Below are 17,894 nucleotides of genomic sequence, written 5' to 3' on the forward strand. Positions count from 1 at the left end.
CTCCTCCTCAGAGTCCTCCTCAGAATCTCCCAGAACAGACTTCCATCTTCGGGTTCTAATGACAGTCTTTCCTTCTTTTTTCCGTGTCTTGGCTTTTGCCACGTTTCCTTTCTCTTCTTGTCCGTGGCCTCATTGATAATGACTGCCCCCACCCCCTCACGAGGCCGTGGTTACAAAACTCATCTTTCCCCTCTAGAATGAACCCTGTGACTTTGGCTCAAGGAAGGAAGCCTCTGAGATGAAGATACAGTGGCGTGTGTGTGCACTTGTGTGTGTGTACATGTTCTCCCTGAGTTAGCCGGGGAGCCTGTGGCCTCTCGCTCTGCCTGCCAACATTACCCCTCCTGGTAGCTCTGGAACTTTGGAATGTTCTTCGTATTCGCTGTTGCAGCTGCCGGCATGCTCCTCCCACAGACAGCCACACCTCCTGTACAGTCTTGCTCCGTGGGACCTCGGCTGGCTCTCTCCGGCCGCTCTGGATGTGGCTCGACCTGCACCGCCCCAGCGCAGTGCCCCACCTCTCTTCCCTGCTTTCCTCTCCTCCTTGGCGCTCATCACCCTCTTGTTCACTCTGCTCTTCAGCTGTCTTTTGTAGTTGCCTCCCTGGCTAGACAGAGAGCTCCCCGAAAGCCAGGCACCCCTGCTGCCTAGGACAGCGCCCGGCCCAAAGCAGGCACTCCGTCCCTTTCTGCTGAATGAACTCCTCCCTCGTAACTAGTTGTAATTATAGCACGCACAGCTTTGTACCTGCTCTTCCCCTCTCCTCTGGGGGGTGAAAGCAGAGTCTGTGAAGCCTCTGGTCAGGATTTTGAACTTGCAGACACGTGGCACTTAGGAGCTCATTCTCCCTGTAGGTAGAAGCAGCAAAGAAGGCCTACCACGCGGCTTGCAAAGAGGAGAAGTTGGCCACATCACGAGAAACCAATAGCAAAGCGGACCCATCCCTCAACCCCGAGCAGCTTAAGAAGTTGCAAGACAAAGTAGAAAAATGCAAGCAAGATGTTCTGAAGGTAACTGGGGCGCGTCTTTCTCCGTGTTGAATGCACGTGCCTCACCCGGTCACCTCTCCGGCCCACAGTGATCCTTTGTTGCTGCTTGACGGGACGGGTGGGAAGATGGCGCACCAGTAAGACCTACTCCTGCGCTCAGGAGGGCCCCGCAGTGAGCACTCACCTTACCACAGCCTCCTGTGCCCTGCTCAGGACGGGGGTAGACCCGAGTGCTGGGCAAGCAGGGGAACGGATGATGCCTCTGCTCAGGGAAGGGTGGCTGGGTGGCCGGGGCTGGTGCGCGAGAGGTGGGAGGGAGCAGCTTGTGCAGGACGAGGAGGTGTGGATGCCCGTGTCTGGCAGCTGATACATGAGCCGGCACAGAGGGGCGTGATGACCGAATCAGCAGTGGCCTTGCAAGGCCAGTGAAGTAAGGAGCTAGGACGCTGCCAACAACAGGCCACTGAAAGAAGGTTCCAGAGCTCAGGGAGGGCAGAGGTTTAGAGGAGGGCCACAGCTGAGAAGGATTGCTCTGGTGGTGAGTGGAGGGAGTCCCCAGAAGGGGTGGTGGAGTGCCCAGGAGGCCCAGCACACTGTGGCCGTGGGGAGCTTGGAGGGGTGGGGGGAGCAGGCGGGTTGCCCCAGCAGCCCCAGCAGTGAAGGCCCCTGGGAGGTGTGGGTGGAGGCTGGGGGCGCTCAGCCAGGAGACAGTGAACAGGGCCCGTGTGCAGCAGGCCCAGTGCAGCGCCCTGGGTGCCATGGGGGAGGCATCCTACTGCCATGGATTAGAGAGATCGTATGGGAAGATGGTATAAGCTGTTGGGCTCCATGGATGCAGGTAGTGATTCTGCCTGGAAGGTCTGAGTCACGGGATGCAAACACTAGACAGATTCAGATAATTTAAAAGTTCCCAGTAAGTGAGAGCAGACGTGAGTAAGGCCCAGGCCACTGCCTCTGTGGCGTGGTGAGGGGTGCGGGGCTGGGGCTGGGGCTGCGGCTGTCAGGAGCCCTCCTGCGGCAGTGCTGAGGGGATGCCACCTGCATTTGGAGAGAGAGGGGCAGCCGATTGAGAAGGGCTGCGTCCTGGGAACAGGATGTGAGGCCAGAAAGGAAAGAGGAGCCCCAAGCTGCTCTGTTAACACCCACTGCCTTCTCAGGCTTGGATGGGCACCACTGAGCCCAGGGAATTAGGTGGTGGCATCTCTGTTGTGTGACGCAGGAAACTTAAGTTCAGAGAGGCTCAGTCTTGTGCCACCTGGTAGTGTGAGTGGGGGAGGGCCCGTATCCTCTCTCCCTGCCCCTCACCACTCTGTCATCAGCATAGTGACAGAGGGCGGTTGTTGGCAATGTCTGCAGAAGAGTTCATCGCTCAGAGTGAGGACCAGAGTCCCTCGGGGAGCAGCCCCCACTCCCCACACCTGGCTCTGGGACTGGGGCCGGGGCCAGGCGGGTAGGCTTTAGAGCAGCCGGCTGCCTCCACTGTGGGATCAGGTGAGGAGCCTGGGGCTACGTGCTGAATGGGGAGGGCACCCGGGCTCAAGGGACAGAAGGCTGGGGGGCTGCTGAGGGTTGCCTTTGCCAGGTGTCCAGGACGGTGCCTGGAGGAGAGACGAGGCATCTCTGCTCCTGGGTATGGGGCTACGTAGGGGTGGGGTTGAGGGACATAGACACATACCTTTCATGTTTCACAGTCACTCACAACAGAGTCCACCAAATTGATCCGGGGTCCGAGGTCAGACATAAGGCACCTGTCAGGATGACTGGGCCACTTTGTAGAGGTTTCCTTCCTGACTCTGCGGTCTAGCCAGTGACCTTGGGGCATGATGGTCCTTGTAGGCCAAGAGCTGACCCGGACAGGAGGGCAACCCCACCCTCTACTCCCCTTTTTGAAGCAGTTTCTAAAAGCCAGCACTGATTGGCTACACACTTCCTTCTGTGTTTCCTTCAGGCAGTGATTGCGTCTTGCAGTATCCATCAGAAAGGAACTTCTCATGTTCAGTGCTAAATGTCCAGTCCACAGGAGAGCAAAGGCTGTCTCTCATTTCATTCCATGGATGTTTACTAGGAACTTTCTATGTGCTCTGTGCTAGGAATTCCCCAGCAGCGATGATCCTGCTCTGTATCTGGCTTTGCTGGGGCAGGGCTGTTTGTGAGCACAGGCCAGGGACCTGGGGAGCATCTTGTTGCCACTGGGCACCTCGGGAGCTCCGGGGAGGTTGCTGTGTTGTTGAAGAATCCCAGAGAAGTGGTTGCTCTCCAGGCGCTGGGTGTTTAAACCACAGCTGCATGTCTTGAGGCCTCTGAGCTCGTGATCTCACGCAGGGCCTCACACATATAGACACAGGGCAGTTGATGATGATGATGAGTAATCAGAGGAGTTGGTGGCACTCTGTTCCTGCTGGGAATGTCCAAATTCTGGAAAGGATAATCTTTTCCTGGGGTCACAGAGGACCCAAGGCAGCCAGGAGGCTCAGAAGCAGAACAAGGAACAGCATATAAGGGGGGGCCGGGGAGGGGAGGCTCCAGGCAGTGGATGGGGCCTGTTAGGGAAGTCTTTGAGAAGAGGGGTCTCTGGAGCATAAAGGGGTTTTCCAGGGCATGAGTCACAGAAGGGTGTCTGGGAGGGAAGCAGTGTAGACAGTAGATTTGGAGTCTCGAGGGAGGGCAGAGCTGCTTCAGAGATGTGGCAGGGGCTGGGGTCCCGAGACATGGCCTTGATCCTGAAGGCGGGAGGCTCAGTCCTTCCTCAGAAGTCCACAGTGTCGTCAGAGACAGAAAAGCGAAGTTCCTGGGTGGCCAGCCCATCTGCCCATGATCCCCCCATTTCTCAGGGTCTCCATAGCAGGAAGGCTTACAGTAAATATGGCCCTAGCCCTGCCATCCCTCATTTTGCCCCAGGAGGCTCCTATGGTCCTACCCTATTTCCTTTCTCGTAAAACCCCTTCTAGAGGCCAGTCTTGGGCTGAATGGCTGTGTAGGGGGCTGTGGTGGGCTGGAAGACAGGAGGACAAGGACTTTTTGGAATGCCTACTTCGTGCAGCTTGGTGCCCTTTGTGTGTCACCTCATTTAAATACCAGACTGCTGTGAAGTAGAGGAATGGCACGGTAGGCTCAGTTCCAGAGCCTAATGAGCCTAACTCACCTCCAAGAAAGTGAGTCAAATGACTGTTTTTGGTCTCCTGGTGCACATAAAAGCTATCTTTATGCAATAGTGTAATTTATTAAGTGTTCAATAGCATTACATCTAAAAGCAATATACACACCTTAATTAAAAAATACTTTATGGGGCACCTGGGTGGCTCAGTCGGTTAAGCTGCTGCCTTCGGCTCGGGTCATGATCCTGGGGTCCTGGGATCGAGCCCCACGTCCAGCTCCCTGCTCAGCGGAGAGCCTGCTTCTCCCTCTCCCTCTGCCTACTTGTGCGCTCTATTTCTCTGTCAAATACATAAAATCTTTAAAAAAATAAAAAATACTTTATTGCTAAAAAATGCTGACCATCATCTGAGATTTCAGCAAGTCATAATCACTAATCACAGATCACTGTGACAAATGTAATAATAATGATGAAAACTTGAGATACTGAATTACCAAAACATGACCAGAGACGCGAAGCGAGCAAGTGCTGTTGGAGAAATGGCACTGGGAGACGTGCTCCACACAGGGTTGCCCCGGACCTTCAGTCCGTAAAACACACAGTACTGTGGAGCTCCATGAAACGGGGTTTGCCTGTACCTCATTTTCTGCGGAGGGAAGTGAGGCTGTCAGAAACTCAGGTGCCAGGACTCGCCCCCGCCCACCCCCCCCAGGTCTGTCTGGCGCTCAGACCCTGAGATCTTGCCCAGAGGTATCTGCTGAGTCACTACTGCTGAGGGCAAGGTCCAAGGCTTGAGGGGGACCCAGCACAGCCCTTCCCCAGGTAGAGGACACGGATGGATGCTGTGGGCAGGAGTCAGCGGGGCAGTGGTGCTCGAGACCATGCACCCTGGGCTCCAGAGTGACCGCCCCTTCCCCAGCATCTGCCTGTTTGGGCCTGGTACTAGCTGAGAGGCCTGGCAGGTGCCAGGAGTGTGATTTGCAGTTCAGAAGTGGAGGGGCTGGGACTTGAATTTGAAAGTGGAGTCTGTCAGACTCCAGTGCTTGTGCTCTTTGTGCTTTGGAATCTGTGGAGGCCTGAGAAGCTTTCCCCAAGAATGACTTCAGTGGTGGAGGTGGCATCCGAGATGAGCCTAGAGGGCCTGGCCATGTGGGGTGGGAAGGGCATCTTTCTGAGTATTTTCCCAGCCCACATTGGGTGGGAGCACCCTTTGGGAGTAGAGGTAGAGCGTGAGTCTTCTGCGCTGGAACCTGAGGAAGTAGATCCTTGGATATCAGTCACAGCTCCTCATCCTGCTTATAAAATCACTCAAAGTGTCTGCTTTAATATTGTCACCTGATAAGTGGGTCTAGATGCTGATGAATTCAGAAGTGGCAGAAAGGGACAAAGGCAGGTAAGGAACAGGGTGGTGTAGAGCCTGGCTCGCTTTCTCTCCGTCGGAGGGAACTAGGGTGAATGGAAATGAACCTTCATCCTGTTGTGCCCGGATTCTCTTGTAGACCAGAGAGAAGTACGAGAAGTCCCTGAAGGAGCTTGACCAGGGCACGCCGCAGTACATGGAGAACATGGAGCAGGTGTTTGAGCAGTGCCAGCACTTTGAGGAAAAGCGTCTGCGCTTCTTCCGGGAAGTTCTGCTGGAGGTTCAGAAGCACCTAGACCTGTCAAACGTGGCCAGGTGAGTTTCCATTTAGAGAAAGAGCACATCACCATGAGGTCAGTGGAAAGTTGCTTCTGAATAAAGTTCAATCACTGCTCTCCAGACTTGGGATGGCAGTGTTTGTCAATAGATCTTCTCTCTGGGGGCTCCGGCATGGCTTAGTCGGTTAAGCGTCTGACTCTGGGTTTCAGCTCAGGTCATGAGATCAAGCGCTGTGTCAGGCTCCGTGCTCAGTGGGGAGTCCACTTGGGATTCTCTTTCTCTCCCTCTACCCCCCACCACTCTCTCTCTCAAAGAAATAAATAAATCTTTAAAAAAAAAAAAAAGTTAAGGGCGCCTGGGTGGCTTAGTTGTTAAGCATCTGCCTTTGGCTCAGGTCATGATCCCAGGATCCTGGGATCGAGTCCCGCATCGGTCTCCCTGCTCGGCAGGAAGCCTGCTTCCCCCTCTCCCACTCCCCCTGCTTGTGTTCCCTGTCTTGCTCTCTCTCTCTCTGTCAAATAAATAAATAAAATCTTAAAAAAAAAAAAAGTTAAGTCCTTGGTTAAGTCCTCCTGCCCAGGGAGGGACCTTGTGCTGAACCTGTCTGCAGCTGTGTGGTCGGCCTGTGCCAGGCACCCCACCGCCTGGGACGGCTGATTGCTGGCCTGAGCTGGGCGGCCTCGGGCCACGCAGTAAGGTGGGCCATGCGCTGCCGGCTCTGTGTACAACAGTCTAGGTCCCGGTAGGAAGGGAGGGCCACAGTTGGTGTATTTGAAATGAAGCCAGGAACACCTCTCTGTGTTTCCTGGGCTGGCTGGTGTGCCCTGTCCTCAAGGCTGTCTTACTTCGAAGCCCTTCCAGAGGCCCCTCCTTTTAGAGCAGCTACCTGCTCAGCCCTTGACTACTCAGGGGTCCCTTGGACAGCACAGGCCCTCGGACTCAGCTCTGGATCATGACGTGGAGGCTGTGGTATTTCTCTTGCATTTGCCTTGTCTGTGGTCCGGTGATGCCTTCATAGGGGCAGAGGTCTGGGCTAACCATGGATGTGGACTTCAGTCATCTGTATCGCAGAGCCATGTAGAAAGGACTCATGAGCTAAGGCTTCTCGTTCGTAGGAAATTACATTCTCTTTGTCTTCTGCACAGTCCAGCGGGAAGGAACAATTATCGTACAGCCACTCTGCCAGGATTTAATTAATGCTTCTGACAGTCTATAAAGTGGGTGGCATTCCCCGTCTTAGTGACGGGGAAACTGAGGCCGGTTGTAGCGGATTGACTTGCCTGGGGCTACACGGCTGGCTGGGGTGGGGTGTACACGCCCATCCTTGGCTGGCGTGCCTGGCCTGAGTCCTCGAAGCCACAGCCTGGGGAGTAGACAGCAGGGTAGTGTCCGAGGATTGCCAGAACAAAGTACCAAAACCCAGTGGCTTATAACAGCAGAAATGTATTCTCTCTCTCAGTTTGGAGGTGGGAAATGGGAAATCAAGGTGTTGGCAGGGCCGTGTTCCCTCTGAGGCTCTCGGGGAGGATCATTGCAGCTGTCTGTCTGTCTGCCGTCAGTCCTTGGCTTGTAGACACGTTGCCCCCTTCACACGGCCACCTTCTCTCTCTGTCTTCACCTGCCTTTCCCTCCGAGTGAACAGTGCCCATCCCTGCCTTCCAGGAGAGTCATGCATCTCCTCTGTCTGATTTAGCTACAAGAACATTTACCGTGACCTGGAGCAGAGCATCAAAGCTGCTGACGCGGTGGAGGACCTGAGGTGGTTCAGAGCCAACCATGGGCCAGGCATGTCCATGAACTGGCCACAGTTTGAGGTAAGAGGAGGCTGTGCCCGTGACCCCCTGGGCCCACAGGATTGACACATATGCTGTCTTTTTCCTTCCAACTCGGTGTTGGCCTTCGCCCTGTTCATGAGGCAGCCTGTAAGCATGGCTACTCTGGGATCCAGGTCGCTGTTGAGAGTCCCAAGGGCACTCCTGAAGGGCCTTCTGAATCTCAGTGAAGGTGCGATTATGTTCTTTCTTGTTAAGAACTTGGATGGTCTCCTGTTGACCATTGACGTTCCCTTCTCAGGGTGAGTCCCAGGAGCCGACGGTTCCCTGCCGCAGCCCGCAGGGTGGCTGCGAAGCGGGCTGCCACAGGGGACCCCGGGCCTGGCGGGCCTCGGGTCCGGGGCGGGGGGGCGAGTTATGTGTACCTCTTACCCTTCACACGAGGGACTTTTCCTTGTTTCAGGCAGTACATTCAGCCAATTTTGGTTCAGGATTAACTTTTCTCTTTTCTTGATTTCTTGGGCCTGAGCCTTCCAGTATCTTCACATGCAAAATGTGAGGGTCTGGGGATCTCGGGTCCCTTCCAGCCCTTCTGCCTCTCCCACCCCCACCAGGTCCTGCCACCTGGTTCTCTGAGGGCAGGGGTCTCCCCACCTTGTGGTAAAGCCGGGGGCCAGGAAAGGCTTGGCAGCTGCCTTCCAGGGAGGGTGCCTTGTGCGGGGGCCAAGGGGCTTCCCGTGCCTCGGTGGCCGCCAGGGCACTGGCTGCACTCACGTCTGATCTCACCACTTGGCAGCTGTGGGACACTGAGCAGGTCGTTTCCGTGTATGAAATGGAGGTGACAACAGCACCCATGTCCTCCAGCAGCTGAGGGTCCATGCTGGCCGTTAGCCCCATCTTAGTCCACAGTTGTGTCTGTCCTCACCATGTGCCTCTGTCTTGTGGAGCTTCTCAAGAAAGCTGCTCCGATGGCAGCGTAGGTCCCTGCAGCTGAGCACGCCCCCTGCTCAGCAGATGTCTTTAGGACATCTGCTCCCAACAGGACTGTGCCCCTTCCATGGGGGCGCTGGGACAAAGTAGTGGAAGTGTCCCAGAGGGGAGAGCACAGAGCCGCCCCCACCCCCAGCAGTGGTGCCCTGGAGGAAGTGAGTTGGTGTGTCCTGTGCACAGAGCAGGATTTCACCCGGCAGGGCCTCAGGAAGCCACCTGCAAAATGTTGTGTCCCCCCCCCCTCGCCCCCAGGCCCTTAGGGTTGTCCACCAATACCCAGAGAATGGAATGGTCTGGGAAGGAAGACCTGACAGGCTGTCTCACTGGGATGGGCATCCCAGCCAGAGCCCATCGTGGCCCTTCTCTCGTGGATCCTGCAGGCTGGAAAGCAGTGCCCACATGTGGCCCGTGCTTAGGGTTCTTAGAGGATCATGCTTGACTTTCTCTAATAAAATTATTTGTTTTTATTTTCCATGCTGCAGGATGAAGTAAGTTCCTATTTTCTGGCTAATGTATAATCCCAAACCTCCTGCAGTGTGTGTCCGGCCCGCATGGGTCTGTGGGGGGAGGGGGGGGCAGTCCACAGCGTGGTTCTGACACCGCAGGCCAGCGAAAGAACCGGGGCAGCCATGCTGCCCTGCTGTTCCTTGTCCACACTAACAGCCAGCCCCTCCTTCCCAGGCTGGCCAGGGCTAGATCACATGGGCCCTGGGGTGCCGCCCAGTCAGGACAGGTTTATATTCACACGGTCTTTCTGAGTCACTTTATGTCAGTTGAGAAAACAATAAACAAATAGGTGACCAGGGTCTGGAATCAGGGGCCCAGACCTGCCACCAACTCTGGGCAAGTCACCTTTTTCTTTTTGGGCCTCAGGTTTTCTTGTCTCACAAGTTGGCAGGTTAGGCTTGATGTTTCTAAGATGGCTTTAACCTGGGCCAAGCTGTGGACTCAGTCACACCAAGGGTTAATTCAGTTAAGGTTGTTTGATGAAGGGTGGGGTCGGGAGGGAGAATTCATTAACCATGTGCATGCACGCACACACCCTTCTGGGAGATGATATCATAGCCCCTTCTTTCTTTAACCCACTTCCACTGTTTCTCAGTGCAGTTGATAAAAGCTGTTAACATGCTGGGAACCTGGGAACCTTTGGGGAGGTCAGCGCTTTACTTTGCTCTGTTAGTCCCGCAGCCATTGCTGCCAGTGAGGGCCCTCATCCCTGGAGACCCGCATGGTGGGCTAGCTTCCCTGTGTCCCCGGTCATGTGACACCCTGCCCCTGTCGTGTGTGCACCCCATGGTGCGGTCCCCATGGCGCAGGCTTGCTCAGGCCCTGTGGCCTGCTCTCCTGCCCTTCTGCCCCGCCGGAGCCAGAAACAGTTTAGGGAAAGCTGGGAACTAGCTCCTGTCTACTTTGGAAGGCTCAGGGACAGCTGGTAAGGCCTCTGGCGACCCCTGCTGGCCAGAGGGGGCTGGAGGCTTAGTGCCCTGGGGGCCCCGGGCAGGATGGGGCAGTTCCTGGACGTCAGAGTGCTGGCTGCTCAGACTCTCCCGGAGACTGGGCCTCCACAGGCTGGACTCCCCGCCTGTGGCAGTGAGGAGGGGGTGGCAGGAGGGTGCCAGGAACCTGAGGTCGGCTGGGGAGCAAGGCAAACTGAGGCCATGGGGCTACGTGTCACAAACTGTGCAGGGCAGGCCACTGGCCGGCTGGCCAGTGTGTTAGACTGATGTGGCCTCAAACAAACGAACTTCCCATTTCTCTCCCTCGGTGCCTGCTGCCCAGGAATGGTCCGCAGACCTGAATCGAACCCTCAGCCGGAGAGAGAAGAAGAAGGCTGCTGATGGCGTCACCCTGACAGGCATCAACCAGACAGGTGACCAGGCTCTGCAGAACAAGCCCAGCAGGTGGGTGCTGGGGCAGCTTCCGTCCCCTGGGATAGGTCCCCCGGGTCCTCTGTGTGAGCCAGACACTCCTAGTCCAGATACCTAGGAGTCTCCCCAGTGAGGCCTTGCAGCGAACCCCACAGGTGTCTTTCCAGATGATGCTCCTTGGGCGTCCAAATTCCACTGGGCAGTGGCCTCTCTGGGAGGATCACTTAATACTAGAGCTGTGGAACGATCCAGAGAAGGGAGCCTTTGCCGCAAACATGCTTTGGGCCCCAAGTGAGGGCAAGAGGTGATGTCAGGTACTGGTCATTGTGTGTCCCCAGTAGTGCACACCGGCAGGCGGATGTCACTGTCAATGCCGTCCTTTGGGCAGGTTCAGGTATCCCGGCCAGGTTTGTACTTCCCTGTCCTGTATGCACGTGCCTGATTTGGGAGGGGGCGGGGAGCAGTGCAGGAGATCAAAGTGTCCCCCCTTTCAAGTCACCTCTTTGATGAGAGTGTTGGTTATTTTACTTCTGACTTAATTGTTTGCTGAAACCAAGTTTGGGTAGAAAAAGTGGCACTGAGGTCATTAGACCCTTCTGGAAAGTGTGTGCTAGATGAGGCCTGCCCCCAGGCTCCGAATCCCAGCTGATAGGTGTTACTCTCCTCTGCAGAGCTGAGACTGCCAGCTGGCCCCCTGGAAGCACTTCAGCCCCGCAGGCTCTGGGCCCAGAGGCTTCCATGCCACAAGTAATAATAACAGTTCATGGTTGCCGTTTCCTAGGAGGGTCAGCGCAGGTTCTGGAGGCCTCTCTGGAGCCCCAGGCCCTGAAGTCCCTGCCTGGGCTCCCTGGCCAGACATGGCCAGTTGTCATTCAGCTGCCGTGTCTCCGTCTGGGCAGGTGTGCTTGGTGAAGTGACCCGCGCAGTAAGCACTGTCCCAGGGATGAGGCTGGTACCTGTGCAATGCATGAGTTGGGCAGGGCTGGGGGCGGGGGGGCACGAAGCACCACCGCAGGGGCCAGGGAGGAGGGTCTAGGAGAGTCTAGGCAGGCCAGGGCTGCTGCACAAATTCGGCTTCCCAGCACCAGAAAGGGAAAGGTGTCAGGGAGGGAGGAGGGCCTAGTGGTCTCAGACATGCGGCTCAGGCGTAGGCGGTGGGCAGCCTTGGGTCCCGTGCCCCTCACCTGAAGCCATGAGGCAGTTGCCGGCCACTTAGGGTCTGTGGTAGCATTTGAGGCGTTTTCTCTCCTGTCTCCGCCCCTCCCACCCCCAGCTCTGTCTGAGCCGCCCATGCAGTGCTCTGAGTGTCAGCAGCTTGCCGCCCGACTCGGGGTCCCGGAGGTGGTGTGGGCCCCGCAAGCCCTGCCTTGCAACTGAATCCATGGTGTGGTGCCAGGGCTTGTAGGGGCCCGTCTTTCTTCTTTACCGTCTTGTTCCGCACCTGGCACCTCTGGTCACTGCATCCTGGCTGTCAGTCCGCGGCCTGGGCCTGAGTCCGAGTTCTGCCCAGTCCGTCCCCTCTGGGCCTGGCACACAGTAGGTGGCTGATACGGTTATGCGGCTGGATGTTCTCTCTCTGGAGCACGAAAGGGGTCCTTCTGTCTTACAAAGGGCTGTTCAGTGGGCTTTGGTGCTGATTTTGGAAGCTCTGGCCCCAGAAGAAGCAGGGAAGAGGGCCGCTGGAGCCTTTGTAGTCAGAAGGAGGGGACTGCTGTGCTGTGGGGTCTGGAGAGCTCCAGGAGCCTCCCTCCCGGCCTCTGAGCCCGGCGGGCCTGCTGCCAGCTCACGGCATCAGGAATAGCGGCCGGGTGGGGGGGCCGGCGGGGAGAAGCGGCAAGCCCGGATGTCACTTGTGCTCCGGGAGCCCCCTGTCCGCGCCCCGGGTCTCTAGGTCAGGGTAGACTGTACCCAGAGGCACGGAGGGGGAAATGGACGTGTTCTCTCTTGGACGTTTTAAGTGTATTTAAGCACCAAAATATCACTGTTTTTGCTAAACCATTCTTTCTGCTCCAACAACATGTCCTCCTCTCTGGCAAGGAGCCGATCTGTCCCTTCAGACCCTGGCCCTGTGATCCTGCAGCTGGGAGCACCCAGGACCGGGGTGGGGCGCCGAGCTGGGGGCCCCTGAAAGCTGTCTTTCTCCCTGTAGTGACCTTAGTGTCCTGAGCAACCCCGCGCGGCCCGCGCAGCCGCCGTCCAGCTCCAACCCCTTCGAGGATGAGGACGACACGGAGAGCACCGTCAGCGAGAAGGAGGACATTAAGGCCAAAAAGTTGGTGAACGGACGCTTCCCTCTGGCTTCCAGCTCGCTCGCCGTCTCTCCTCTCTCTGTCCGGGCTCTTGCCCCCTTGGCGCTCAAAGCAATGCATGAGGCCTGCAGGAGGCGGCCCAGCTGCCGCTGGTGGACAGTTTCCGGCTTCTCGATTTCTCGGCGGTGGGGGGGGGGGCGCCACCCACTAACAGTCTCTGGTTGCTTTTTCTCTGTCCTCCGTTAACCCTCACCGAGGCCCCCGGCGCAGCACCGTGGGGGGCCTGACTGCGCTGGGACGCTGAGCGGTGGTGCTCCTGCGGAAGGGGGCCCCCCCCAGCCCCGTGCTCAGGGCCCCCCCGGGGCCACCCTTTTTTGCAGCGTGAGCAGCTACGAGAAGACCCAGAGCTACCCCACCGACTGGTCAGATGATGAGTCTAACAACCCGTTCTCCTCCACGGACGCCAATGGGGACTCAAACCCGTTTGACGAGGATGCCACCTCGGGGACAGAAGTGCGGGTCCGGGCCCTTTACGACTATGAAGGGCAGGAGCATGATGAGCTGAGCTTCAAGGCGGGTAGGTGGGCTCCCTGGCTGGCATCTGGGGCAAATGCTCCAACCTGCTGGGGGGAAGGTTTGGGTTTGTTTTTCTTTTTTAAAGTCTGGAAAATTCCTGCTAGTTCCATTTGTCGGTTCTCCTCCCACATTTCAAAAGCAACAGATGCTCCATGCCAAATCTTAGAAGGCATGAGATGCCCTGGTGCCTTTGCCCAAGGTGCCACCCCTAGCAGGACTGAGGGCTGGGCACAGCAGGGCGCTGGGGTGGGAGATGCTGATCACCGGCACCAGCCAGGTTTCCCAGGTGCTCTCTGGAAGCAGCCAGCCTTGCAGGTCCCCAAGGGAAGGCTTTCTCCAGAGACCCCCAGCTGGCAGAGGGGCCCTTGGTGAGTCACCTTGCCCAGACCCCAGAATAGCACTGGGCATGCCCCTGGGCCACTGGAGCCTCGTGTTAGGGCTGTGCCTTTTGAACTTCCTCCCTGTAGGCACATTGTGTACATTCTGCCACCAGCACACCTTTGTTGCCAGTACTCAGAACTTGTGTTTTACAGAACACTCTGGACCCAGATTATGGGAGCTCTGTGCACACAGATTTTCTAGCCTTTGTCTTTTTTTTTTTTCTTTTTTTAAACGCTGGTTGCAATTTGCCAAAATGAGTTTCAACCTTCGGTTTGAAAACACTCTCAGAGCCTGTCAGAGGAAGCTCAAGTGGCCTGGTGCCAAAGTGGGCCCCCAGAGAGCCAAGTTCTTTCCTTCTGCCTTGGCCCCTCCTCGAAGTCATCCCAGATCCACTATCCACCCCTCAAAGCAGGAGGCCTGGCCAGAACTCAGCCAGCGTGGGCTGAAAGTGTGCTCCTCCACTCAGGCCGCGCCTCTGGGCAGACCCCCGCGTCTGTCTGGCTGCGGGGCAGATGGCCCCAGATACTCAAGCCCAGGCTTGGTCACCAGGCATCCCTGGCCGGTTACAGAAAGTTCTTATGCATTTCTTATGCACCTGCACACATCTTTGTCCGGTTTTCTGACCTCTCGGGGTTATTTGCCCTCTTCTTTGTTGATTTATTCATTGTACTTTCTAATTCTTGCTCTGTCTCACCTGTTGGATTTGTCAGCAATTTTATGGACATAAGTGTCTCCTTCTGCTCTGAGTGGATTTTTTTTTTAAAGATTTTATTTATTGGTCGCCTGGGTGGCTCAGTTGGTTGAGCGGCTGCCTTCAGGGCGCCTGGGTGGCTCAGTTGGTTAAGTAACTGTCTTCGGCTCAGGTCATGATCCTGGAGTCCGGGGATCGAGTCCCGCATCGGGCTCCCTGCTCAGCAGGGAGTCTGCTTCTCCCTTTCTCCCTCTGACCCTTCCCCCCTCATGCTCTCTCTATCTCATTTTCTCTCTCAAATAAATAAATAAATCTTCTTAAAAAAAAAAAGATGTATTTATTTGACAGAGAGATAGAGAGCACAAGTAGGCAGAGCGGCAGGCAGAGGGCGAGGGAGAAGCAGGCTTCCCGCAGAGCAGGACCCCGGGATCATGATCTGAGCCGAAGGCAGCCGCTTAACCGACTGAGCCGCCCAGGCGCCCCTGAGCTTTACCCCTCTTGGCGCTCACTTCCGCCCACCCCCCCCGCCGTGTTTGCTGCTGATGTTGCTGAGTTAGATTTGCTTGGGACTGGTGCTGCTGGAGTGGCCCAGTGGCAGGAGGAGAAGCCATCCCTCACATGGGACTGACGGCAGCTCTCCTAACCGGCAGCTCACTGCATGTTGGGCACCACCCAGCTCCTTCCCTTCTCCAACACTGAGTCCTCCCAGCACCCGGTCTGCGGCGTAGGAAACCAGGCCCCAGGGCAGGGCGCCTTGCCCACGAGCCCCAGCCCTGCAAACCGGTCCCACAGGCACCTTCGTCACTATCACTGCTGCACAAAGCGGAGGCAGGGAAATGCCGAAGCAGGGCATAATTGCCTGGGGAAGAAAGTGCAGCTAAGCCTGCAAAGGAAACCCAAGAAATACAAAGCTTCAAGCTGAACAAAAGGCAAAAGCTGTCCTGGGGCTAAGTCTTCCACCCCTTCCCTGCTCCTGAGAGGGCCTGAGCTACGGGGTTCCCACAGTGTCCCTGCAGGCAGTCCCGGGCCAGAGCCCCAGAGCGCTGGAGTGCTCTGTCCGCTCCGAGCGGGAGACGCCGGACCCGGACCTTCCAACACCGCGGCCCTGACCACACCTTTGGTCTCCGTCCCCCTATCTGTCTCCTTGAAGGACCAGGGCTCCATCTGTCCCTCCTCATCAGGGTTCCTTCTCCACTACCCGGGCCCGGCCTGAAGCAGGGGTTCCTTCCTGTCTGAACAGAGGAGATGAGTCAAACCACAGTAACACACACAGCCATGGGGAGAATCCAGAACTCTGCCGATGGCTTCCGTCTCGTGGTGTTGAGAGGGGCTGATTTCTGTCAGAGGATAAATGCCCTGAGCTGGGGTTCCTGCCCCTCCCACAGGCTACTCTGGACACAGATTAAATGAACACACCCGGTCAGCAGTTTTATGGACGTAAATGCAGGACTGAGGCCTGGGCACAGCAGAGCAATAAGTGCTGGAGGAGAGAGATCTAAGATCAAGCGGGAAGGAGCCGGGCAGCAGGAGAGGGCGGTGACGGGGGAAGCATGGGCCCTCTGAAAGCAGTCCTCTGACCTGGCCTGGAACAGTCGGGAAGGACAGGGCCTGTGGCATTGAATTCTGCAGTCTCTGTGGGAGCTGCTTGCTTTAGGGTCCTTGCGCGCGTTGGCGGTCTTGAGACTGCTCGGGGGCTCCTATGGCTGGCTAAAAGAGCAGCTAAAATGCACCTTAGTAGAGAAATAACCAGGTCTGGCCCAAGAGAATACCTGCCCCTCCCACCCAACTTAGAGACCCTCTGTGGGCCCAGGGGTGGGGGCCAAGCCGCCAGGGCACTGTGACCGGGTGCTGGGTGGTCCGTGTGTCTCCCGCCTGCTCACCAGGACTGCTTGCTGCTTGTCTTGAAGGGGAGGAGCTGACCAAGCTAGAAGACGAGGATGAGCAGGGCTGGTGCAAGGGGCGCTTGGACAGCGGGCAGGTCGGCCTGTACCCAGCCAACTACGTCGAGGCGATCCAGTGATGGGCCAGCCGGCTGGCGGGCAGAGAGCGGAGGCAGGGGTCCCAGGAGCTGCGTTGGCCGTCAGCCCTGGACAGCGGCACCCTGGCGGCAGTCGGCTGGGTGAGCGTCCGCTCCTTTTCCTGCAACACATGCTGGCTCCGTTGCTCTTGGCTTCATGGTGTCTCTCCGAGGCAGAAGAGCTGGTCGTTTCATCTGGGACTCAGCGCCTCCCCGCACGCCGTGCAGACAGAGAGGTCTGAGCGTCGGAAGACAGTACGACAGGACTCGCCCCACACCCCCATCCCGCTCACTGTGCGTGTCGGCTTATCATGGATCTGTCTGTGCTTGACCTTGTCTTTCCTCCTCTCCTCTGAAGCAGTGGTGGGTTCCACTGATTCTTGTTCTGCTGATTACTTCCTCTGACGCGTCCCATCATCCGCAACTTAAATGAACAAACTTACATGCTATTTTCTGAGCGAAGACGTTGAGGTTTTTAATTTAAAGGCTGTGTACAGTTATACTTTTTTATATACCTGTTCTTCCATTCATTTATACTTAAATTATGGGACAGATTGATATACACCGGCCTTGAGGAAATCTCGAGAGCCTCAGTTCCCTGAGACAGGCGGTGCTTGAGGCCCGAGAGGGTGGTGGAAAGGTGGGGACGCGTCCGGCTGGATTTCTGTCGTGAATGCCCTGTGCGTTTGGGGCATCCGCCATGAGTTCCGGAAATAACCGTACGTAGTACTCCAAATGTCCCCGTATTTAAAAACTATTTTCATTCTATTTGTGTTTAAAACTTTATTCTTGCAGATTAACAATTTTATCAGTGATTTGAAAGATTACAAAGTAAGAAGACTAACTTCTCAAGCACACACATCTGTAGATTAAGATGCTTTCTGTTAGACTGTCATGTCTTGGTGTATATCTGTATATATTATTTGATATTCAGAGAATCTAAAGAGTTCGTCTACTGTTCTGGTGAGATTTAACGGCTTTTGACAGTGGGTTTAATTTGTAAACTGCTTGAAGACTGTGACATTTGGGCACAGGCCTGGCTGGCCGGCTGGGCCTCCTCTGGGCTCTGGGCCCGCGCCCTGGGCCTCTCTGGAGTGGAGACAGCTGGGGGGAAGCCTGTCCTCGCTGGACAGCTGTGGGTCCACCCTCCCACCAGCCTTAGTCCTTTCCGTAGCAGAACACTGTAAAACCTCCCATGTCTTTCCAGCAGCTGCAGATTCCAGCCCTCCCAGTCCCTCGCGAGCACACGAAAGCTGGGTCTCACCCCAGAGCACCGGGGTCTCTGAGCGGCCTTAGTCATCGGGAGCAGATGCGCTGGGGCAGGAACTACACTGTAATCACAGGGCGGGGGAGGGAGGGAGGGCGGGAAAACCTTTATTTTGTGTAACTCAGACACCCGGTGAAATGGCCACCGCCATCACAAGCTATGCATTTTCTCAATGTTTCCAGTGAGCTTGATGTCTTGCTTGGAAAGTGGATGTGCGTCTGTGTTCGTCATGAAAACTTACCAGCAGAAATCCTCATTCCTTTGCTACAGATTTACCAAAAATTGTCAAGTCTTTTCAGTTAGGAGTTTCTTTAAATGTATAGTATTTTAGAAAAAAAAAATCAATAAACAGTTGATCTCA

General features: G+C 56.2%; 1 protein-coding gene across 7 annotated transcripts in view; it reads left to right on the forward strand.

Annotated features, from left to right (window-relative positions):
• The window catches only part of PACSIN2 (protein kinase C and casein kinase substrate in neurons 2), a 133,297-nt gene extending 115,403 nt beyond the window's left edge, over positions 1 to 17,894 (forward strand). For 6 of the 7 annotated variants that reach the window (XM_025881925.2, XM_025881927.2, XM_073882674.1 and 3 more), the window contains 7 exons: positions 855 to 1,010; positions 5,583 to 5,758; positions 7,416 to 7,536; positions 10,264 to 10,385; positions 12,502 to 12,624; positions 12,982 to 13,178; positions 16,157 to 17,894. In XM_025881925.2, coding sequence (XP_025737710.1) covers positions 855 to 1,010; positions 5,583 to 5,758; positions 7,416 to 7,536; positions 10,264 to 10,385; positions 12,502 to 12,624; positions 12,982 to 13,178; positions 16,157 to 16,269 — 1,008 coding nt within the window. In that variant the 3' untranslated portion in view covers positions 16,270 to 17,894. The remainder of the gene's footprint in view (positions 1 to 854; positions 1,011 to 5,582; positions 5,759 to 7,415; positions 7,537 to 10,263; positions 10,386 to 12,501; positions 12,625 to 12,981; positions 13,179 to 16,156) is intronic. The other variant, XM_073882677.1, reaches the window with a different exon arrangement.

The sequence above is a fragment of the Callorhinus ursinus genome, unplaced genomic scaffold (assembly GCF_003265705.2).
Source record: "Callorhinus ursinus isolate GAN/ISIS: 27379988/994484 unplaced genomic scaffold, GSC_fseal_2.0 scaffold48, whole genome shotgun sequence".
Lineage (NCBI taxonomy): Eukaryota > Metazoa > Chordata > Mammalia > Carnivora > Otariidae > Callorhinus > Callorhinus ursinus.